General features: G+C 50.3%; 1 protein-coding gene across 1 annotated transcript in view; it reads right to left on the reverse strand.

Annotated features, from left to right (window-relative positions):
• Positions 1–23861, reverse strand: part of ACAP1 (ArfGAP with coiled-coil, ankyrin repeat and PH domains 1) — a 160365-nt gene that overhangs the window by 88005 nt on the left and 48499 nt on the right. The window contains exons 4-5 of the mRNA XM_066593962.1: positions 4551–4604; positions 4404–4462 (exon numbers count right to left, since the gene is read on the reverse strand). Of these exons, the coding sequence (XP_066450059.1) occupies positions 4404–4462; positions 4551–4604 (113 nt within the window). The remainder of the gene's footprint in view (positions 1–4403; positions 4463–4550; positions 4605–23861) is intronic.

Genomic DNA, 23861 nt, shown 5'->3' on the forward strand with positions numbered 1-23861 from the left:
GCACGTTCCACATCAGGACCCGTATCCTGAGCCCCGACGCACGTTCCACATCAGGACCCGTATCCTGAGCCCCGACGCACGTTCCACATCAGGACCCGTATCCTGAGCCCCGACGCACGTTCCACATCAGGACCCGTATCCTGAGCCCCGACGCACGTTCCACATCAGGACCCGTATCCTGAGCCCCGACGCACGTTCCACATCAGGACCCGTATCCTGAGCCCCGACGCACGTTCCACATCAGGACCCGTATCCTGAGCCCCGACGCACGTTCCACATCAGGACCCGTATCCTGAGCCCCGACGCACGTTCCACATCAGGACCCGTATCCTGAGCCCCGACGCACGTTCCGCATCAGGACCCGTATCCTGAGCCCCGACGCACGTTCCACATCAGGACCCGTATCCTGAGCCCCGACGCACGTTCCACATCAGGACCCGTATCCTGAGCCCCAACGCACGTTCCGCATCAGGACCCGTATCCTGAGCCCCAACGCACATTCCGCATCAGGACCCATATCCTGAGCCCCGACGCACGTTCCACATCTGCTTCCTCAAGGGGGTATGGTGAACAATGACTGATCGTGTTTAAATGGTCCCCTAAACAGCTTAACATGAAGCACCTGATGTATCACATGAAGAGGCACAGCTATAGCACACCAACTAAGGGGCCCCCAAGGAAGTTCAAATCCCCAATGTGTAATGAATAAACAGATTCCACAATATAAGCAGTGCGGGATATGGGAAGCCATCCAAATAGTCTAAACATGATGATCTTCACAAAGTGAATAGAGGCGTCACACAGTGCGCCCCAGGTCAGTGCAAAAGGGAGAAGAAAAAGGAAGAGTATCCAAAAACGGAAAGGGATACATAGAGAAAAAACAATAGGTGCGTGAGGGGCTGAGTGCCCATCCTAAGGGAGATCAAACAATCCGTTGGGTGTTGTGTTTGGTTCATCGCCTGGAAGGTAGAAAACATATAAAATAATAGATCTATCAATTAACCGGGACAAAGAATACAATCAATTAAATTAGAGCCGCCCGACCGATCCAGTAAAAGTATAGAATTATACATTAAAATGTAATATAAACCATCCAGAATGTGATGTCAGAGAGAACGAGAGGCTCTACAAGAATGGAGCGAAGCTGAGCCCGTAAGGGGGGACTGGATGGAGTATAGATCCCTCCACATTCCTTCGGGCAGGAAGCTTCCTCCATTCTCCTCCATTGAGCCCATAAGGGGGGACTGGATGGAGTATAGATCCCTCCACATTCCTTCGGGCAGGAAGCTTCTTCCATTCTCCTCCATTGAGCCCATAAGGGGGGACTGGATGGAGTATAGATCCCTCCACATTCCTTCGGGCAGGAAGCTTCTTCCATTCTCCTCCATTGAGGCCGTAAGGGGGGACTGGATGGAGTATAGATCCCTCCACATTCCTTCGGAGGGAAGCTTCCTCCATTCTCCTCCATTGAGCGCATAAGGGGGGACTGGATGGAGTATAGATCCCTCCACATTCCTTCGGAGGGAAGCTTCTTCCATTCTCCTCCATTGAGCCCAGAAGGGGGGACTGGATGGAGTATAGATCCCTCCACATTCCTTCGGAGGGAAGCTTCTTCCATTCTCCTCCATTGAGGCCATAAGGGGGGACTGGATGGAGTATAGATCCCTCCACATTCCTTCGGGCAGGAAGCTTCCTCCATTCTCCTCCTCTAGTACTGATTAGAGTTTTGTCAATACCTCTGACCCTAAACAAGTCTCCATCACACTGATGGAACTCCGTAAAGTGTCTGGGAATGGTTTTCAGTCTCCTCAGATCCTTGTCGTGTCGCCTCGATAGCTAGAATGTCTTCTCTAACCCGCTATTTAAGGGGTCTTGTGGTCATTCCTCCATAAATATAATGACATGGACATATCCCAGATTACTCCTACACCTTCACAGTTGATAGCATGTGTGATAAATGTGGTGGCTGAATCCATATTCCTGCAAGCCACACAATGGCCACATGGTCGGCTTCCCCCTGCCAACATGGCGGGGATTTGTGACAATTGGGCAGCTAGGTAATATTCTTTCAGGTTGGTACTGACAGACCTCTGATTCTTTTATGGTAGTGCATCACTTTTTGCTTGATTCTAGGTCTTTTATTTCCCCAGATGAATTGGAATATGGATTTCTGCATTTCCTGTAGCTCTCTTGGGGGGCTATAGGGAGGCATCTAAATAGGTGAAGTAGGCGGGCAGGACGGTCATTTTAATAGAGTTAATACGGCCTATCCATAAAATGGTAGCTTGACTCCATTTCCTTAGATCTGCTTTTAAATCAGCAAACAGAGGAACAGAGGGGGGGGGGGGGGTTATTCCACTTGTATAGAGTGTCTAAATTGGGAGGACGTTTAGTGCCGAAGTAGGTGATGAAATGTGGACATGCTTTAAATCCCAAGTTTAGTTCTATAAGTTTCTGGGAATGTGGAGGGATGTTATGGAATAAGGCCTCCGTTGGATCCATATTGACTACCAGTCCTGAGACCTCTGCAAAGGAGTCCAAGATTTTTATTAGAGGGGTTTAGTTGGAGTGAGCAGGATGTCGTCCGCGAAAAGGCTAGCTTTATATCCTTTGTTTGCTGCCATCACACCAGCTACGTTTGGGTTCTTTCTGATGATCTGGGCAAGGGGCTCCATCGCTAGAGCAAGAAGGCCTAGAGGTAAGGGGCAGCCCTGTCTTGTTCCTCTCTGCACCGATACTTTATTTACTCCGGAGGTTTTAGTTCTGCTGAGGGCGTTGAGTAGAGGGCCTGTAGTGCTGTGATGAAGCCCCCTGAATGCCTGCCTTCCTTAGGACTGCGAATAGATAGTCCCATGACAGACTATCAAAGGCCTTTTCGATATCCAAGGCTAAAGTTAGTTGCGGGGTTTTGTGGGTGTTTGATATGTGCATGAGGTTGGGGACTTTTCTAATATTGTCTGGCGCCTGTCGGGAGGGGATAAAGCCCACCTGATCTTTGTGGATCAGTGCGGGGAGGAGGGTATTTAATCGTTTTGCTAGGATACAGGTCAGGATCTTATAGTCTATATTTAGGAGTTTCTTCTCCCTTTTGCACTGACCTGGGGCGCACTGTGTGACGCCTCTATTCACTTCACTTCCCTCTTTGTGAAGATCATCATATTTGGACTATTTTGATGTTTTCCCATATTTGACTGTTCCCATGGTTTATGTGTGTAACTAATTTTGTAATATATTGTCAAATCTTTTGTATGTACTTTTTATAGATTTATTCCAAAAATGGAGTAGAAAAAACTGGGACAGAGCCTCTTGTGTACCTGGGAAGTTTTGTGGTCAGGAACACATAGAAAACAGAAGTAGACTAGTGATGGTCCCATGGGGGACATCCGAAGAGAGCATGCATGGAGAGGAAGCTGGGGGGTTGCAAGCCTCCAGAGGTAGAAACCAATAGAGAAAGAGAAAAGTAACTCCTGCACTCAGGGTGACCCGTAAGACGCCAACCGTGACTATCTTAGAGGTGAATGTGTAGATGTGTGGACCATATGGGTCCGTATAGACGGAAACAGGAGGAGCTCTCTATAGTATAAGAAAAGATGCTTATTGTACAGAGCTCCCAACGTTAGTAAAGTGCAACGCGTTTCGGAGCTGGCACGCTCCTTTCTCAAGCACAGAAGGAGAAGGTCAGTGTCACTAGTCTATAGAGTACACTGCCCGCCTCCCTTAAATATGTTTATTGAAGGGCATGATGGCCTTTGGGAGAGATGCTAGAGGGTGTGTTCTTTGGAGTCATGTGATTAAGCTGTTTGGGGGACCATTTAAACACGATCAGTCATTGTTCACCATACCCCATTGAGGAAGCAGATGCGGAACGTGCGTTGGGGCTCAGGATACGGGTCCTGATGTGGATGTGGTAACAGCTTTGCATTTCTCTTTTGTGTGATCTGACAGTCTTGTTTATTGCCTGGCTTGTATTATATGTGACTAGATCCACTATTGTATTTATTGCTATTCTATTTATACCATGAATATATTTTTATTCTATTGTTTAAGTCCCGTTCCTGCAGTCCAGATCCTGCTTTTCTCCCACTATATATATATATATATACATATATATATATATATATAGGTTTTTAACTATTGTTTTGTAATATAGTTTATCCATTGTAATTACTCTAAGCTCTATGTGTGGATCCATTTTGTGTTTTCATAGTAATACTGTAGAGTGTTTTTGCATTGTTTAGCAATTGTGCCAAATTTTTGGTTAATATCTATGAAGGTGACTGCGGGAGGAATGGAGGTAACTCCAGGGGCCCCGTACTAGAAGTGTGATCGTTGAGGGGCCCGGTAACAGAGGTCGCGTTGGACCTGTGGTCTTCAGGAGAAGGCGGCTGCAGAAGGAGACTTACTCTTTCAGCAGATGTTGCAGTTTCTGTTTGAAGCTTTGCTGGATGGAGTCCAGGAGTTCCTGCAGCAATGGAGGACAATACAGAGAAGGGTCAGAAGAAGCCGCAGAGATGAGGAGGAAGAGAGAAGTAAGGAGCACCTCATCTCACCAGGTGATTGTCTATCATTCTGTTCAGACCTTCAGAGAACTTCTGCAGACATTCCTGTTAGGAGAAACAACAGAGAAGGGGAAGTATTCAAGGCTTAATATATAGCTGAGTCCGAGGCCGGGAGTAACATATGGCTGAGTCCGAGGCCGGGAGTAATATATGGCTGAGTCAGAGGCCGGGAGTAATATATAGCTGAGTCCAAGGCCGGGAGTAATATATGGCTGAGTCCGAGGCCGGGAGTAATTTATGGCTGAGTCCGAGGCCGGGAGTAATATATGGCTGAGTCTGAGGCCGGGAGTAATATATAGCTGAGTCCAAGGCCGGGAGTAATATATGGCTGAGTCCGAGGCCGGGAGTAATTTATGGCTGAGTTCGAGGCCGGGAGTAATATATGGCTGAGTCCGAGGCCGGGAGTAATATATAGCTGAGCCCAAGGTCGGTAGTAATTAATAACTGAGTCCGAGGCCGGGAGTAATATATATCTGAGCCCAAGGCCAGTAGTAATATATAGCTGAGCTCGAGGTCAGTAGTGATATATAGCTGAGTCTGAGACCGATAGTGATATATAGCTGAGTCCAAGACCGGTAGTAATATACAGCTGAGTCTGAGGCTGGTAGTAATATATAGCGGAGTCCAAAGCCGGTAGTAATATATAGCTGAATACGAGGCCGGTAGTCATGTATTGCTGAGTCCGAGGCCAGCAGTGATATATAGCTGAACACGAGACCAGTAGTTTCTTATAGCTTATCCAGAGGCTGTAAGTAATATATGTTACATGTGCTGCTGGGATCTGTAGTTCTAAGCTTCCTAGCAGCACAGCTACAGGTGGTTGAGGGTTAATTGAGCTGGCTGGGTGTGGTACTTCCTGCTAGCCAATCTCCTAGGTCTGTGCTCACATATAAACCCAGCTCCTGGTCAGTCTCTGGCTGGGTCCCAGGGTGAGCAGTCATGTTACTTCTGTGTTCTGTAACTTGTTATCAGTCATGTTCAGCTTGTTCCCATTCTGATCTGTGTTTTCAAGTAGGTATGTTGTGTCTCTCTGCTTCCAGTGTGTCAGTTGGTGGATTCCTGACACAGTCCCCTATGTCAGTTCTGTGGCTGACTGTCTATCCCCCCTGGTATGTGGACACATAGACTTGCTGTGAGTTTCATCTAAGCTCTGGGTAGAGTCCGTGCCGGTAGAGTCTGTGCGGGTAGAGTCCGTGCCCTGGTTGTCTGTCCTGTTGCAAGCTTGCTGTGTCATCTGTGACCTGCTGGTTCATGTCTATTTGTACGTTTATTTCCTGTCAGTTTTCTGTCAGCTTGCTGTGTGCCCCGTGCTCTGTCCTGTTTCTAATGAAGCTTGCGGTGTGATCTGTGCTCTGTTCTGTCCTGTTGCAAGCTTGCTGTGTGCCTGTGTGCCCTGTGCTCTGTCCCGTTCCTGTTCTATGTCTTGCTGGTTCATGTCCACTTATATTCTGTCAGTTTTGTGTCAGCTTGCTGTATGACCTGCTATCTGTGTCCTGTCCTTTTGCAGCGTTCTGTGTGAACTGCTTCCGGTTCTGCTGGACTCCTGGTTAGTGTAGGGCCTAGCAGTTTAACCAGGAGCCGTGAAGTTGGCCCGCTAGCTTCCACGTTTTGTACAAAATGTCAACTAATACCTGGTATTTACATTCAGCTGATCGTCTGTTACTAGTGGTGGCATTTTGTATACTGTGTATTCTGCCTCTGTGTGTTCTGTGGTTCTGTCTCTGTCATTTGGCATGTGAATGTGCCTCGTTCTGTGGCGTGGCTCCTAGGATCAGCTAGGGCCCAGTTCTGAAGACCACTGGGCCGCCCTCTTATTGGGGCGATGTCCCCGCTTAGGTAGGGCCACTGTCATCCCCCTTGTAGTTCAGGGTAAGTTTGCCTGAAACCCGTGTGACCCTGGTGCAACCTGTGTGCGTGCATCCCATCCACTCCCTTTTTGGGTACGATCGTGTGGGCGCTGTTCTTAGTTTTACCCACACCATTGTAACATAATGCACCCCCTTCCGTAAGTGGGGGGGGGGGGCATTATGTTGTATTTTGTACTATGTTCTTGTTCTGTTCTGAGTATGTTTGCATGCATTTTTATGTTGTATGCATATGTTATGTCGTATGTTGATATGTTAGTATGTTCTGAGTATGTTGGCTATGTTCTTGGTATGCATGTAAGCTCCGTTTTGTTTCATGTGTCTGTTTCTGCCAGTCTCTGCTTCCTGTCTGCCTGAGCCACCCGTCCATTGGTTGTGGACGCCTGACTCCTATTCTTGTATTTCTACCCGTCTGTTGGTGGTCGGACGCCTGATCAGTATCCTGACCCCTAGTCCGTTGGTAGGCGGATGTAGGGCCCTGTCTATCTGATCCACCCGTCCATTGGTTGTGGACGCCTGACTCCTATTCCTGTATTTCTACCCGTCTGTTGGTGGTCGGACGCCTGATCAGTATCCTGACCCCTAGTCCGTTGGTAGGCGGATGTAGGGCCCTGTCTATCTGATCCACCCGTCCATTGGTCGTGGACGCCTGACTCCTATTCCTGTATTTCTACCCGTCTGTTGGTGGTCGGACGCCTGATCAGTATCCTGACCCCTAGTCCGTTGGTAGGCGGATGTAGGGCCCTGTCTGTCTGAGCCAACCGTCCATTGGTTGTGGACGCCTGATTCCTGTTCCTGTATTTCTACCCGTCCGTTGGTGGGTGGATGCCCGATCTGGATTCTGACCCCTTTGTCCGTTGATAGGCGGATGTTAGGGCCTGTCTGGTCTGTTTCGCTGTTTTGTCTGAGTTCCAGCTCTGTCTGTGTCGGGACTCGGGGTCCGGGAAACTGGAGGTCCCTGAAAATACCCCTGTCCCTTCCTACTTGCCCCCCTGGGCTAAGCCCCAGGGCGACAACTGGGCGACGGTCCCTACACTCACTAAGGAAGGGGGACACGGGGACTAACAAACAGACAGACACTGGAACAAACCACAGCAAGGAGAGTCAGACAATCCGGGTCAGCAACAAGAGGGTACGCGGTACAAGAGGGTCAGGCAAAGGCAACGTCAGGTCAAAAGGCAGAGGGTCGGTAACAGGAGTCAGAAAGATGCAGTACGCTGGTGTAGCAGGAAATCCAAGACTAACACTGGCACTGGTCAGGAGACACCAGCAGGTTTAAATGCTGTCAGAGCTCCCGCCCCAGCAGCTGATTGGGGCGGGGAGCCTGACAGCAGCTGAGTGCACCCAGCAGCACTGGGGAACCCGCCCCCAGCCCTGCAGGAGGCAGGACAGGAGACACACGTTTGGTTGCCAGGATACCTAGGACGCGACGCGGGGGAACACCCACCGCGTCCTTAGCAACCCGGCGGCGAGGTGGAGCCCGGCGGCCAGGGGAGGTGACGAGGACCGGGGCTCCCCTGCGCCGCACAGCGGCCGCACGTGTGATCGGACCGGCGGTGCGGGCACGACGGACCCGCGAACCGCCAGTCCTTACAGTACCCCCCCTTCTACGGGGGGACACTGGACCCCCACGGCCCGGAGCAGGCTTGAGGGGAAAGGCTCTGTGGAACCGTCGGATCAATAGGGGTGCATGTACGTCCCGGGCAGGAATCCATGTACGGTCCTCAGGGCCGAAACCCTTCCAATGTACAAGGTATTGCAAACTACCTCTCACACGCCGAGCATCAATCAAATGCTCTACCTCATACTCCAGTTCCCCCTGTACAAGAGTAGGAGCGGGCGGGCTCTGGGCAGGCAGAACTGGGGTTACATATTTCTTCAGCAGCCCCTTGTGGAAGACGTCATGAATCTTCCACGACTGCGGAAGAGATAATCTGTATGCCACAGGATTGACCACCTGGGAGATGGTGAACGGACCAACAAAGCGGGGAGCCAGCTTTAGGGATGGAACCTTGAGTCTCAAATTTTTTGAGGCCAGTAACACCTGCTCCCCAACCACGAACGGTGCAGAGATCGTGCGTCTTTTATTAGCTTGACCAAGGAGTTTGTCCTGGGAACCCTGAAGGTTCTTATGAACCTGGGCCCAAACTGTGCACAGTTCATTAATGGCAGAGTCCGCAGACGGCGTGTCAGTAACTGAGGGAGAAAAAGAAAATCGAGGATGGAAACCATAATTACAAAAGAACGGCGACACATGAGAAGACGAATTTACATGGTTGTTGATGGCAAACTCGGCGAGAGGTAGAAAGTTAACCCACAGATGTTGATTGTCCGAAGCGAACAGTCGCAGGTTTTGGATTAATTCTTGATTCATCCTCTCAGTTTGCCCATTCGACTCGGGATGGAAGGCAGACGAAAAGGACAGACCAATATTCAATTTCCTGCAGAAAGCTCGCCAGAAGCGAGCGACAAACTGTACACCTCTATCTGAGACCACATCCTCAGGAACCCCATGCAACCGCACCACCTCCTTAATAAACATGTCAGATAACAGTTTGGCGTTTGGTAGCTTGCTCAGAGGAACGAAATGCGCCATTTTGGAGAACCGATCTACAATGACCCAAATGACCGTATTCCCCTGTGACGGTGGCAAATCTGTGATGAAGTCCATTGACAGGTGTGTCCAGGGCCTGGACGGAATGGGCAAGGGAAGAAGAGGCCCCTCAGGACGTCTCCTGACACTCTTCCCCCTGGCGCACACCGGACAAGCAGTGACAAACGCCCGAGCATCCCTACTCATATGAGGCCACCAATAAGTTCTGGAAAGTAATTCCTGCGTTCCTCGGATACCGGGGTGCCCAGCCAGGACCCAGGCATGCGTCTCTTCTAACACCTTCAACCTTAATGGTAAAGGAACAAAGAGTTTGCCTTCTGGAAGTGTTTCAGGGGCTGATTGCTGCGCAGCCTGAATTAGCGGTGAGAGGTCAGAGGAGACAGCTGCGAGAACCACCCCTGGGGAAAGGATAGTCTCAGGCTCCGACTCGGGAGGTTCCGGAATACCAAAACTCCTAGATAGAGCATCCGCCTTAACATTTTTTGAACCGGGTCGGTAAGTAACCAAAAAATTAAAACGAGAGAAGAAAAGAGCCCAACGAGCTTGTCGAGCATTCAACCTTTTAGCAGAATCTAAATATATCAGGTTCTTATGGTCAGTGAGTACCATGATCTGATGGCGTGCTCCCTCCAAAAAATGCCTCCACTCCTCGAACGCCCATTTTATAGCAAGTAACTCACGATTGCCTATATCATAATTTTGTTCAGTAGGGGAAAATTTTCTGGAAAAGTAAGCGCATGGTCTAAGATTTGTGAGTGTAGACGGCCCCTGAGAAAGGACCGCCCCTACTCCAAACTCAGAGGCATCCACCTCCACCACAAACGGGCACGACAGGTCTGGTTGGACAAGAACAGGTGCGGAGGAAAAGGCAGCCTTCAGGGTAGCGAAGGCCGCCAGCGCATCTGGAGACCAGGTACCAACCTCTGCCCCTTTCCTGGTGAGATCCGTTAAGGGCTTAGCCACCACCGAAAAGTTCTTAATAAACTTCCGATAATAATTAGCGAAGCCCAAGAAGCGCTGGAGGGCCTTTAGAGTGACTGGTTGGGCCCACTCTGTGATGGCTTTCACCTTCCCCGGATCCATCTGGATATCCCATGGAGTAATGATATACCCTAAAAAGGTTATCTTCTGTACCCCAAAAACACATTTTTCAAGCTTAGCAAACAGCTGGTTAGCCCTGAGTCGTGACAGGACCGTTTGAACATGCACCTGGTGTGTCTCCCAGTCGGGGGAAAAAATCAGAATATCATCTAGATACACTACGACGAACACCCCCATGATGTCCTGAAAAACTGAGTTCATGAAACCTTGAAATATAGCAGGGGCGTTACACAACCCGAAAGGCATGACCAGGTACTCAAAGTGACCGAGGGGCGTATTGAATGCCGTCTTCCACTCATCCCCCTCCTGAATACGAATGAGGTTGTAAGCTCCCCTTAGGTCGAGTTTAGAGAACCACTGGGCACCGGTGACCTGGTTGAGGAGGTCAGGGATGAGCGGAAGGGCGTACTAGTTCCTGACCGTGATTTTGTTTAGCTCCCTGTAATCAATACAGGGTCTGAGACCCCCATCCTTTTTCTCCACAAAGAAGAAACCAGCCCCTACTGGAGACTCGGAGGGCCGGATGTGCCCCCGGGACAAACTATCCTGGATATAGTCCTTCATAGACTGCCTCTCTGGAACCGTAACATTATAGATGCGACCTTTAGGAAGTTTGGCCCCCGGGATCAACTCTATCTTACAATCCCATTCTCTATGGGGAGGCAAGGCTTCTAATAGCTGTCTAGAAAAGACGTCCGAAAACTCTGAGAGGTAGTCAGGCAGTTCAGCTCCCTCGCAGGTGGAGACATCCACCCCCACTGGGCGCACGTGGCTGTCACAGCGAGAACCCCACTTGACCAGTTCCAATGTGTCCCAGTTAATTACAGGGTTGTGTTCCCTTAGCCAGGGTAGCCCCAGCACGACATCCACAGACAGGTTCTTCATAACCAAAAATGTATAGGACTCCGTATATAAGGCCCCAATAGTGTACTGTAACTCCGGGGTAGCCAGATTTACAAGACCAGCCTGCAAGGGAGTAGAGTCGACACCAGAGACCAGAATAGGGGGTTCTACACGGAAAAAATACTCAGACAGCTTAGCAACAAAATCGAAATTAACAAAATTAGCAGCAGCCCCAGAATCCAGAAATGCTTGCCCAGCACGGTAGAAAGACCGTAATTCTAAGGTGCAGGGCAACAACATTTTAGACCTTACAGGGAGTACCTTAGCTCCTAGACAGTCCTCCCGATGGCTGCCTAGGAGCGGAAGTCTTTCCTGCCGCGGCTTTTTCTCGCAGGTCCCAATGCGATGACCCGGCTCCCCACAGTAGAGACAGAGGTTCATCCTGAGACGATATTCCCGACGTTGCTTCGGGGTCATGGTTCCCAGCTCCATGGGTTCAGTGGAGGGAGGGGTCAAGGTCGGAAACACCAAAGGTGTAGACGTACGGACAGGGCTGGTCCGAGTCGAGCGTCTGGCCCTCAAGCGTCGGTCAGCCCGGATGGCCAGAGACATGGCTTGCTCCAAAGTTCTGGGCTCCGGGTGTGCCACCAAGAGGTCCTTGAGGCCCTCCGACAGACCGGTCAAAAACAGATCCTTTAAGGCCGCGTCATTCCACCCAGACTCCGTGCAGTGTTGGCGAAATTGTAAACAATAGTCCTCAGCCACCTTCCAACCCTGTCGCAAGGCCAGGAGTTTAGAGACTGCGAAGGCCGCACGGTCAGGCTCGTCATACAGCTGGCCCAAAGCAGTAAAAAAGGCGTCTAGTGACTGTCGGGTGGGGGAGTCCGCTGGTAAGGAGAAGGCCCAATTTTGGGGTTCTCCCCTCAGGCGAGTTATCACGAAACCCACTTTCTGGTATTCTGTGCCAGAGGTGTGGGGTCGGAGGTCAAAATAAAGCTTGCAGCCTTCTCTGAACACAAAAAACTGACTTCTCTCCCCAGAAAAGAAGTCAGGAGGTGTTGCTCGGGGTTCAGAAACCGTACCAGGAGTGGCAGGGAGCTGCATCATATTAGAAGCCCCTCGCTGCTCCTGATGCTGCAGGCGAGCAGTCAGGTCCTGGGCCAGGTCCGTCAGAACCTGTACCTGGTTGGCTAAGGCCGCCACAGCCTCCATAGCGGGGTTCAAGGTTGCTGGTCGGATATAGGGATCCGACTTCCGTTCGGCCAGTGTTACTGTCAGGACTCGGGGTCCGGGAAACTGGAGGTCCCTGAAAATACCCGCAACCCCTGTCCCTTCCTACTTGCCCCCCTGGGCTAAGCCCCAGGGCGACAACTGGGCGACGGTCCCTACACTCACTAAGGAAGGGGGACACGGGGACTAACAAACAGACAGACACTGGAACAAACCACAGCAAGGAGAGTCAGACAATCCGGGTCAGCAACGAGAGGGTACGCGGTACAAGAGGATCAGGCAAAGGCAACGTCAGGTCAAAAGGCAGAGGGTCGGTAACAGGAGTCAGAAAGATGCAGTACGCTGGTGTAGCAGGAAATCCAAGACTAACACTGGCACTGGTCAGGAGACACCAGCAGGTTTAAATGCTGTCAGAGCTCCCGCCCCAGCAGCTGATTGGGGCGGGGAGTCTGACAGCAGCTGAGTGCACCCAGCAGCACTGGGGAACCCGCCCCCAGTCCTACAGGAGGCAGGACAGGAGACGCACGTTTGGTTGCCAGGATACCTAGGACGCGACGCGGGGCAACACCCACCGCGTCCCTAGCAACCCGGCGGCGAGGCGGAGCCCGGCGGCCAGGGGAGGTGACGAGGACCGGGGCTCCCCTGCGCCGCACAGCGGCCGCACGTGTGATCGGACCGGCGGTGCGGGCACGACGGACCCGCGAACCACCAGTCCTTACAGTCTGTTACCCGTCCTGCGTTATGCAGTCTGTATTCCTGTCCAGGTGTCCGTCCTGCGGCGTGGTGCGCCCAGCGGACATAATTTTCTGTAGACCCCTGTATTGCATGTACCTGAGCTTTTTCCCTTCTCCTGCTGACTGGCTGGCGTCCGCACTAGGCCCGTATGGATAAGTCCTGTGCACACTGTGTCAGTAGGGTGGGTTGCCATGTTTCCCCTCTGGTTTCGTGCACGCTAGGTATTACGTTTGCCCCCTCCTTCACAGGTGTTTGTGTGTTTGCTTTCGGCCCGTATGTATAAGTCCTGTGCTACGCCTATCCTGGGTGACATGTTCGGCAGTACTAGGCCCGTAGTGATAAGTCCTGTACTGCGTCTGTGTCTTTTGGAGGAGTTGCATAATTTTTGTTGTTGTGCTTAAAGGGTCCGGAGGCCCCTTTTTTTAAAGGGGAGGTACTGTCAGGGTGTGCTGCTGGGATCTGTAGTACTAAGGTTCCCAGCAGCACAGCTATAGGTCGTTGAGGGTTAATTGAGCTGGCTGGGTGTGGTACTTCCTGCTAGCCAATCTCCTGGGTCTGTGCTCACGTATAAACCCAGCTCCTGGTCAGTCTCTGGCTGGGTCCCAGGGTGAGCAGTCATGTTACTTCTGTGGTCTGTAACTTGTTATCAGTCATGTTCAGCTTGTTCCCACTCTGATCTGTGTTTTCAAGTAGGGCTGTTGTGTCTCTCTGCTTCCAGTGTGTCAGTTGGTGGATCCCTGACTCAGTCCCCTATGTCAGCTCTGTGGCTAGCTGTCTATTCCCCCTGGTATGAGGACACATAGACTTGCTGTGAGTTTCATCTAAGCTCTGGGTAGAGTCCGTGCCGGTAGAGTCCGTGCCCTGGTTGTCTGTCCTGTTGCAAGCTTGCTGTGTGATCTGTGTCTTGCTGGTTCATGTCTATTTGTACATTTATTTCCTGTCAGTTCTGTGTTAGCTTGCTGTGTGCCTGTGTGCCCTGTGCTCTGTCCCATTCCTGTTCTATGTCTTGCTGGTTCATGTCCATTTATATTCTGTCAGTTCTGTGTTAGCTTGCTGTATGACCTGCTATCTGTGTCCTGTTCTGTTGCAGCGTTCTGTCTGAACTGTGTCCGGTTCTGCTGGACTCCTGGTTAGTGTAAGGCCTAGCAGTATAACACGGAGCCGTGAAGTTGGCCCGCTAGCTTCCACGTTTTGTACAAAATGTCAACTAATACCTGGTCTTTACATTCAGCTGATCGTCTGTTACTAGTGGTGGCATTTTGTATACTGTGTATTCTGGCTCTGTGTGTTCTGTGGTTCTGTCCCTGTCATTTGGCATGTGAATGTGCCTCGTTCTGTGGCGTGGCTCCTAGGATCAGCTAGGGCCCAGTTCCGAAGGCCGCTGGGCCGCCCTCTTATTGGGGCGATGTCCCTGCTTAGGTAGGGCCACTGTCATCCCCCTTGTAGTTCAGGATAAGTTTACCTAAAACCCGTGTGACCCTGGTGCAACCTGTGTGCGTGCATCCCATCCACTCCCTTTTTGGGTACGATCGTGTGGGCCCTGTTCTTAGTTTTACCCACACAATCGTAACAATATATAGCTGAGCCCAAGGCTGGTGGTAAAATATAGCTGAGCCCCAGGCTATCAGTGATATATAGCTAAGCCAGAGGCCGTAAGTAATATATAGCTGAGCCAGAGGCCGTAAGTAATATATAGCTGAGCCCCGAGGCCGGTAGTGATATATAGCTGAGCCTGAGGCTCAGCTAAATATCAATAGGGGAGGAGTTATGGAGAGTGAAATGTGTGGTTGGTTAAGAATGCTACGGGAGGAGTTAGAGAGTGAGTGATGTGTGTGGTTGGTCAGGAATGTTAGGGGGGGAGTTAGAGATAGTGACGTGTGGTTGGTCAGGAACGCTGGGGGAGGAGTTAAAGAGTGGCATGTGTGGTTGGTCAAGAATGCTGGGGGAGGAGTTACAGAGTGAGTGATGTGTGTGGTTGATCAGGAATGTTAGGGGAGAAGATAGAGAGTGAGTGATGTGTGTGGTTGGTCAGGAATGTTGGGGGAGGAGTTAAAGTCTGGTAGTCAGCACAGGAAGGAGAGAGGAGGGGTGATGTGGTGGTGCAGTCGTCAGCATTACTGGAGAGTGAAGATGCAGTCAGTGAAGGAGGAGACAGGAGATCTGATGCTAGTACCGAGTCTCAGGCCTATCCCAGTGCCCATGGGAGTGTAGAGTGCAGATCCTGTTTTTCCTTAGTCGGCGTTGGCGAATGCATAGTCCCTTTGCTTAATTACCTCTGTGTTGGGAGCAAACAAGGACTGAGTAACCAAGTTGTTAAGTGTTACTGGAGCAGCGGAAGAAAGGACATAATAGGAAAATGGAGGGGTATGTGGTGTGTTCCCCTCAAGTATCAGAAGCGCCCCAAGGGATCATCCGTCAGGCAACTGAGACTGCAGATGTTCAGAGTCTGGGTATGAGAAGAGTGACTTCTGGATACAAACTTGTTGAGGTAAAGAGAATAACTGATGTGCTTGAAGTGCCTAAAACTGCTGTAATGCTTTGTCATAGAAGAATCTAAGTTGATTGCACAAGTTAAAGAAAACCATGTACCTTTGACTTTGACCGTATTCCTTTGACTGTGGACTTTGTTCTCGTGACGCCAGTGCCCCTTTACAGGTAATAATCATCATTCTCACCCAGCACCAGGGTCCTTCCATCATCACCTTCATCATTAACCTGCATTAGGATCTTCATATGATCACAGTGATCATTCTCCAAATCCGGCACCAGGATCCTCACATCATCATCATCCTGACCCAGCACCAAGATCCTCAAATTATCATCCTGACCCAGCACCAAGATCCTCACATCATTATCATCCTGACCCAGCACCAGGATCCTCATCATCCTGACCCAGCACCAGGATCCTCATCATGTTGACCCAGCACCAGGATCCTCACATCATTATCATCCTGACCCAGCACCAGGATCCTCATCATCCTGACCCAGCACCAGGATCCTCATCATGTTGACCCAGCACCAGGATCCTCACATCATTATCATCCTGACCCAGCACCAGGATCCTCATCATCCTGACCCAGCACCAGGATCCTCATCATCCTCACCCAACACCAGGATCCTCATCATCCTGACCCAGCACCAGGATCCTCACATCATTATCATCCTGACCCAGCACCAGGATCCTCACATCATTATCATCCTGACCCAGCACCAAGATCCTCACATCATTATCATCCTGACCCAGCACCAAGATCCTCACATCATTATCATCCTGACCCAGCACCAGGATCCTCACATCATTATCATCCTGACCCAGCACCAAGATCCTCACATCATTATCATCCTGACCCAGCACCAGGATCCTCACATCATTATCATCCTGACCCAGCACCAGGATCCTCATCATTTTGACCCAGCACCAGGATCCTCACATCATTATCATCCTGACCCAGCACCAGGATCCTCACATCATTATCATCCTGACCCAGCACCAAGATCCTCACATCATTATCATCCTGACCCAGCACCAAGATCCTCACATCATTATCATCCTGACCCAGCACCAGGATCCTCATCATTCTGACCCGGCACCAGGATCCTCAAATTATCATTCTGACCCAACACCAGGATCATCATATCATCACCCTGCCCCAGCACCAGGATCCTCACATCATTATCATCCTGACCCAACACCAGGATCATCATATCATCATCCTGACCCAGCACTAGGATCCCCATGTCATCATCCTGACCCAGCACCAGGATCATCATATCATCATCATCCTTACCCAGCACCAGGATACTTATATCATTATCATCCTGACCCAGCACCAGGATATCTCACCATCATCGTGACCCAGCACCAGGATCCCCATGTCATCATCCTGACCCAGCACCAGGATCCTCACATCATTATCATCCTGACCCAGCACCAGGATCCTCATCACCCTGACCCAGCACCAGGATCCTCATATCATTATCATCCTGACCCAGCACCAGGATCCTCATCATTCTGACCCAACACCAGGATCATCATATCATCACCCTGCCCCAGCACCAGGATCCTCATATCATTATCATCCTGACCCAGCACCAGGATCATCATATCATCATCATCCTGACCCAGCACCAGGATCCTCACATCATTATCATCCTGACCCAGCACCAGGATCCTCATCATCCTGACCCAGCACCAGGATCCCCATGTCATCATCCTGACCCAGCACCAGGATCCTCACATCATTATCATCCTGACCCAGCACCAGGATCCTCATATCATTATCATCCTGACCCAGCACCAGGATCCTCATCATTCTGACCCAACACCAGGATCATCATATCATCACCCTGCCCCAGCACCAGGATCCTCATATCATTATCATCCTGACCCAGCACCAGGATCATCATATCATCATCATCCTTACCCAGCACCAGGATACTTATATCATTATCATCCTGACCCAGCACCAGGATATCTCACCATCATCGTGACCCAGCACCAGGATCCCCATGTCATCATCCTGACCCAGCACCAGGATCCTCACATCATTATCATCCTGACCCAGCACCAGGATCCCCATGTCATCATCCTGACCCAGCACCAGGATCCCCATGTCATCATCCTGACCCAGCACCAGGATCCTAACATCATCATCATCCTGATCCAGCACCAAGATCCTCATCATCATCCTGACCCAGCACCAGGATCCTCATATCATTATCATCCTGACCCAGCATTAGGATCCCCATATCATCATCATCCTGACCGAGCACCAGGATCCCCATATCATCATCCTGACCCAGCACCAGGATCCCCATATCATCATCCTGACCCAGCACCAGGATCCTAACATCATCATCATCCTGATCCAGCACCAAGATCCTCATCATCCTGTCCCAGCACCAGGATCCACATATCATCATCCTGACCAGCACCAGGAACCTCATATTATTATCATCCTGACCCAGCACCAGGATCCCCATGTCATCATCCTGACCCAGCACCAGGATCCCCATGTCATCATCCTGACCCAGCACCAGGATCCTCATATCATTATCATCCTGACCCAGCACCAGGATCCTCACATCATTATCATCCTGACCCAGCACCAGGATCCTCATCATCCTGACCCAGCATTAGGATCCCCATATCATCATCATCCTGACCGAGCACCAGGATCCCCATATCATCATCCTGACCCAGCACCAGGATCCCCATATCATCACCCTGACCCAGCACCAGGATCCCCATATCATCATCCTGACCCAGCACCAGGATCCTCACATCATTATCATCCTGACCCAGCACCAGGATCCTCACATCATTATCATCCTGACCCAGCACCAGGATCCCCATATCATCATCCTGACCCAGCACCAGGATCCCCATATCATCATCCTGACCCAGCACCAGGATCCTCACATCATTATCATCCTGACCCAGCACCAGGATCCTCACATCATTATCATCCTGACCCAGCACCAGGATCCCCATATCATCATCCTGACCCAGCACCAGGATCCCCATATCATCATCCTGACCCAGCACCAGGATCCTCACATCATTATCATCCTGACTCAGCACCAGGATCCCCATATCATCATCCTGACCCAGCACCAAGATCCTCACATCATTATCATCCTGACCCAGCACCAAGATCCTCACATCATTATCATCCTGACCCAGCACCAGGATCCCCATGTCATCATCCTGACCCAGCACCAGGATCCCCATATCATCATCATCCTGACCCAGCAGCAGGATCCCCATATCATCAGGTTTATTTTGTACTAACTACATGGTTGGATCTTGTACTGGTGAAGTGGGCTTGATTCCTTTTAAATCCTGGAATATAACAATGGGGGAAGGGGTATTATACTACTGGAATTCACTGTGTTTGTGGCTGCTAAAACGAAGATCTACATTTTGGATTATATGTCATAAACTTGGGGTATTTCCCTCTCTATCCCGGCTTACCTCCTCCTTCTGATTGATGCATGTAAGCTCCATCGGTTTCCTGAGTTACACTCTGTATCCTTTGCCATGCCATCACCGCATAGAACAATATAGTGCAGTGAGTGTGGTTGTTTCTGCATCTCAGAAGTCATTTGAGTCGGACTTGTGAGACAGTAGGTGTCTTGGGTTGTGTACTGTTGGAGCTTCATGTGTTTTGGGTTGTAGAGCCATGCTTGTATTCTGGTTGCTGTGTTCACTGGTGGCATAGGCTTTCTGGGGTCATTAGAACATCGGATCTCAATGTACCATGGAGGTGGATTGTTAGGCTGATGCTGACGAGGCCCTTCGTGTATGCGGGGTGCACCGTGGTGCTCGCTGTCCTCACAATAGAGTCCTATGGATGATAGTTTTTGGGTTTGTGAGGACATAATGCTTCTGTCTCATTTTTTTATTGACTTGGGTTTTTAAGAACGGGATACGTTTTAATACGAGGTCTGATGACTGTTGCAGCACAGCAGACAGACAAACGAGGTTTTTCTGTGGGTGATTCTCTGCCAACTACAAAGTTAGCTGATAATGCAGCAGGCAACGAAAACATGAATATATCCAGTGAGTGACGGCCCGAGATTGTGACAGGCTGGTCATAGCCACCAACTTGTAACATAGAATGACAGGTATGAGGGGGTAGTAGTTATCAGTTTGTGACGCCACCGCTCCACACACCGACATTCATACACAGCGGATGAATAACACTGGACGAGTGCATAGTACCTCGGGTCCTCCGAAACGGTGGGGGCCCGGTAAAAACTTTACTAGTGACTTTTAAACAAGGTACAACAAACTTCAGAAGGGCAGAGTTTACAGTGGAGGCAAATTAGTCAATAATCAGCAATACTTGACATGAAAGTCAGTGGCCACAGAATGGCAGTAATGATCACCCCGCTCTCATAGACTTCAGCACGCGTGGTGCCAGTTACGGGTGGACCACTAGACGGGGATCTATGCTCTAGACGGAATCATAAACAGACAGGATTATCTTCAGAGGTTTGGAAGACTTCTGCATTGATATTAGTCATAGAAACCTATAGTCACTGGAAGAGGTAGTTACTTACAATGGTTCTCTGGTGATGGGGCTTTTGGGGAAGAAACATTTAGGCTCACTGCCATGCGCTTCACATACGGCCTGGCGGTCTTTCCTTCTCCTCCATCTTCAGTGACTCAAGGGCTGAGGGTGCCCTCATGCGCCTCCAGACTCTAGACTCCTATTCCATCCACACCCCGGGTGCTATGGGCAGTCGCTCCTCTTCCTCCATCTTCACCTACATATACGCTGATGGTGCTCCCATGCAGCTCTGTGTTAGTCCCCACAGCAGGTAAGATGGAACCCTGCTCCAACACAGATAGAAGAAGACCCCTTCCCGCTCTCAGACCCTCACATTTATCACCTCACTTGTACCACATGGCACAATAAGATAGATACATTCAGCGGCAGAGCTGACAGGCGATGATTTTATGGGAGTTAACCCTTCAGACGCTGCAGCTGTGCAACACATACAGAAAAATGACATGACAACTTTGCACAGTGCATCCACATAAGACAGAACATGTATGACAATTATAGAGTGGACCACGATGATGTTCTGGGACACTACAATAAGTTACATAAAACTACAATAAAAAAGTGAACCCCCCCCCCCCCCAAAAAAAAAAACTAAATAAAAAAAATAACTAAATAAAAGGCAATGTGAAGAAAACAAGTGGTGGGGACGTATCGGTGGTGGTGGAAGAACTAGAGAATGGGCCAAGTTGACAGTTCAATGCAACTCCCACTGAAGCAACAGCTCCACATGCTGCAGGAGGCAAGGGAAGCCTGCTGCCATTCCTTAGAAGTGGTTCTGCCCGGCGTTACATCCGCAGCACACAGAACAGGTCGTAGAGCGGAGGATGCAGCATGTCTCATGTACCACCACCTCCTCTTCCTCCGAGTCACAGCCAACAGCTGTCAGTCTGCACCAGTTGGCCCTCCCCATCTACTTCACCCATGCCAAAGCCCCGCCACCCACTGAAGCCGTCCGCATAGATCTGTCTGAGGAGCTGTTTGATCACTCCGTGTCATGGATGTCAACAAGGCATCCAAACAACCAGAATGAAAAGACCAAGGCATTGAATGCACTGATGCCCAATCATTGTCTCCTCCGAAGAGGAAGATGAGGAGGCTGAGTGTGTGCGGTCAGCCCTTACAGGGAATGTGTACTCAGAGGGATGTGGGAATGGAGGCGTCGGCTCCTGGTGCAAGCTGTAACATAGAGTCCACTCAGGAGAAGGGCAACGAAGAGGAGGTGGAAGATGATGAGGTGCTCAACCCAATATGGAAAGGCAGGGAGAGTCATGAAAGCAGCTCAGAGGGAGGAAGAGGTGGACATTGTGGAGCAGCACCATGCTAAGATGGAGTAGAATGTGACAAAAAACATAAGAGCAGTGCCACCACCCTCAGGTATTACTAGTTGCAGCAGCTCCAACATCAGGCCACAGCGAGGTCTGCTCACAGGACTTGTAGAGACTTGACATTCCTTGATGACAGAAGAGCAGTTATCTGTGAGATGACACTGCCAGAGCATTAACAGCATCAACACAACATGTATGAACAATCCCATGAATTCCCACCAGCCGCTGACTTGGAGAGCCCACCTGGGTCAGAGGGTAAAGAGTCAGCCTCCTCCTGTTCCCTCTTCTGCTCCTTCCTCCTCCTGCTCCCACCTCCTGCTCCCTCCTCCTGCTCCCTCCTCCTGCTCCCTCTTCTGCTCCCTCCTCCTCCTGCTCCCTCTTTTGCTCCCTCCTCCTCCTGCTCCCTCTTCTGCTCCCTCCTCCTCCTGCTCCCTCCTCCTACTCCCTCCTCGGTCATGCAGTAGCCTCTGAGCGCAGAGGGCCAGTTTTGTGTAGGGCAGTAGCACATTACTTCAGGCCTTTCCTCTGCAGTTTACACCTACAACATGATTCTCTACACTCTCTATACCGGTAGTACAAGATGTACAGCCGCTATTTCTTTGCCCAAAAAGCCGTCCCTGCCCTGCACCACCATGTGGATGATAACATGTCCCTGACGTTGAAGAACACTGCCAGTGGCAGGCTGCACGGTCCATGGGCACGTGGTCCAGCAAGCATCCTAGCAGCATATTGTGTGAATGTCCTGTAGGTGGGACATGGAGACCACATTTGATGGTACCTCTAAGAGTGGTGGGATATTCATCCTTGTCCCCTCCTGCCTGCTGGAACAGATGCTGCAGGGCCTCGGGGACAATGATGTGGATTGTCACAGGAAGAAGGGATACCAATCTCCCAACTGTCTGGCCAGACCACCAATACTCAACACCGCAGGGAGGGTGTCTTTGAGCTAGAAAAGGGAATGTCTTCTCTAGCTTGTTTCTTCACCCAAGTATAGAGGAAGAAGAGCAGGAAGAGAAGAGGGATAGGATAAGACCAGAGTCAAGGAAGGGGGCTATACAACATTCCTTCCATCCATCACTAACCCCAGCTATTCTACGTGGATGACGAGACCAGCCAGAGGACACTCTTAAGCTTGACCCCAAGGAATGTGGACCATCATCCTCAGGTACTTTGAGGCATATGAGCACTTTTATGCTGCAGTGCTTGCAGTAGGACCGTCATATAGACCACATCAAAATATCATGTCATAACTGGTTGGCCACACTCCTTGATTCCTGATACAAGGCCTAAATGACAAATCTGATTTTGGCAATGGAGAAGGACTTTAAAAATGCAGTAGTATCAGGAAAGACTGTTAAGCAGCTTGAGCAGAGTATTTGCCCATGGCTGCTGGTGGTGGAGGTGATGCTGCTCTCTTTCTCCAACTTCCATCATGTTTCCTCCTCCTTCTCCCAAAACGTATATTTTCTGAAGTTACACTTGTGCACGGACCTGCTCTCCAGCTGTTCCTTGGAGGAGGTCCGTGCTTGAGCGTTCTGTTCACCTGGTAGCAGCACACCGGCCGTCTTCCTTGGCGTAATTTTTGATCTGGAAGACCTATGCGAATCGTCTTTTGTTTTCAGTGACACCTGTGTTCTACGATTGACCCCCACAATGCTGTACACTATTTTGACCACTTTCTAAGAGCAGCACAGTGTTCCCCAGATGTGTCGCTGTATCCCTATACAATTTGAGGGCTTTGTCTGCGTAGGGGGGCTTTCTGGAGGGCAAATTAGCAAACCCACTTTTTCCTTCCATTGACTTTAATATAAGTGAGAATCATCCATCCAGAGTCCCAATACATTTCATGAAAACGGCCCGATACCGACGCAAACCTATGACTCCACTCATCAGTATGTTTGGGATCGCCTCGCTCTGCTGCTTGAAGAGATTACAGTAGCCTCTTAGCAGAGACATACACAGGAGATAGCACCTTACATCCGACAAGGGGGCACTATTACTTAATGGGACCACAGTGGGGGCACTAGTACTATAAGGAGGCGCTGGAGTTCATTAGCGGTTCTGGAAGCAGGATGCACCCAAAGAGAAGAAAAACAAATAGTGACGACATTACCCGTCATCACCGCAGGTAACTGCACTGTAATCACTATCACTGTGCAGAGCCGCGATCCCAGTACATTAAATTAGGACTGGAGACCCGGCTGGAACTGGCAAAAAAGGAAGAACTGTAATGTATTTGTATCATGAGCTTGGTTCTGGTACTGTACTCCTACTACATAAACAGGTTACGGATGGAAGGACATGGTGTGGCTGGCACCGCATTGGCCAATCACCAGTAATTTGTATGGCCATGGAACGGCTGGGTGTGGAAGCCGCAGCTTGTGCTTCCACCTTTAGGGCACCTTCACACACAGCGCAATCTGCAACGAAAATCCTGCAGCAAGTACACTGGAAAACCACAGTGGCACCAAAATGGATTTTTTTGGATGATTTGGAAGTGGACCTACTGTGGG

This window comes from Eleutherodactylus coqui, chromosome 2, assembly GCF_035609145.1.
Source record: "Eleutherodactylus coqui strain aEleCoq1 chromosome 2, aEleCoq1.hap1, whole genome shotgun sequence".
NCBI classification, from domain to species: Eukaryota; Metazoa; Chordata; class Amphibia; order Anura; family Eleutherodactylidae; genus Eleutherodactylus; species Eleutherodactylus coqui.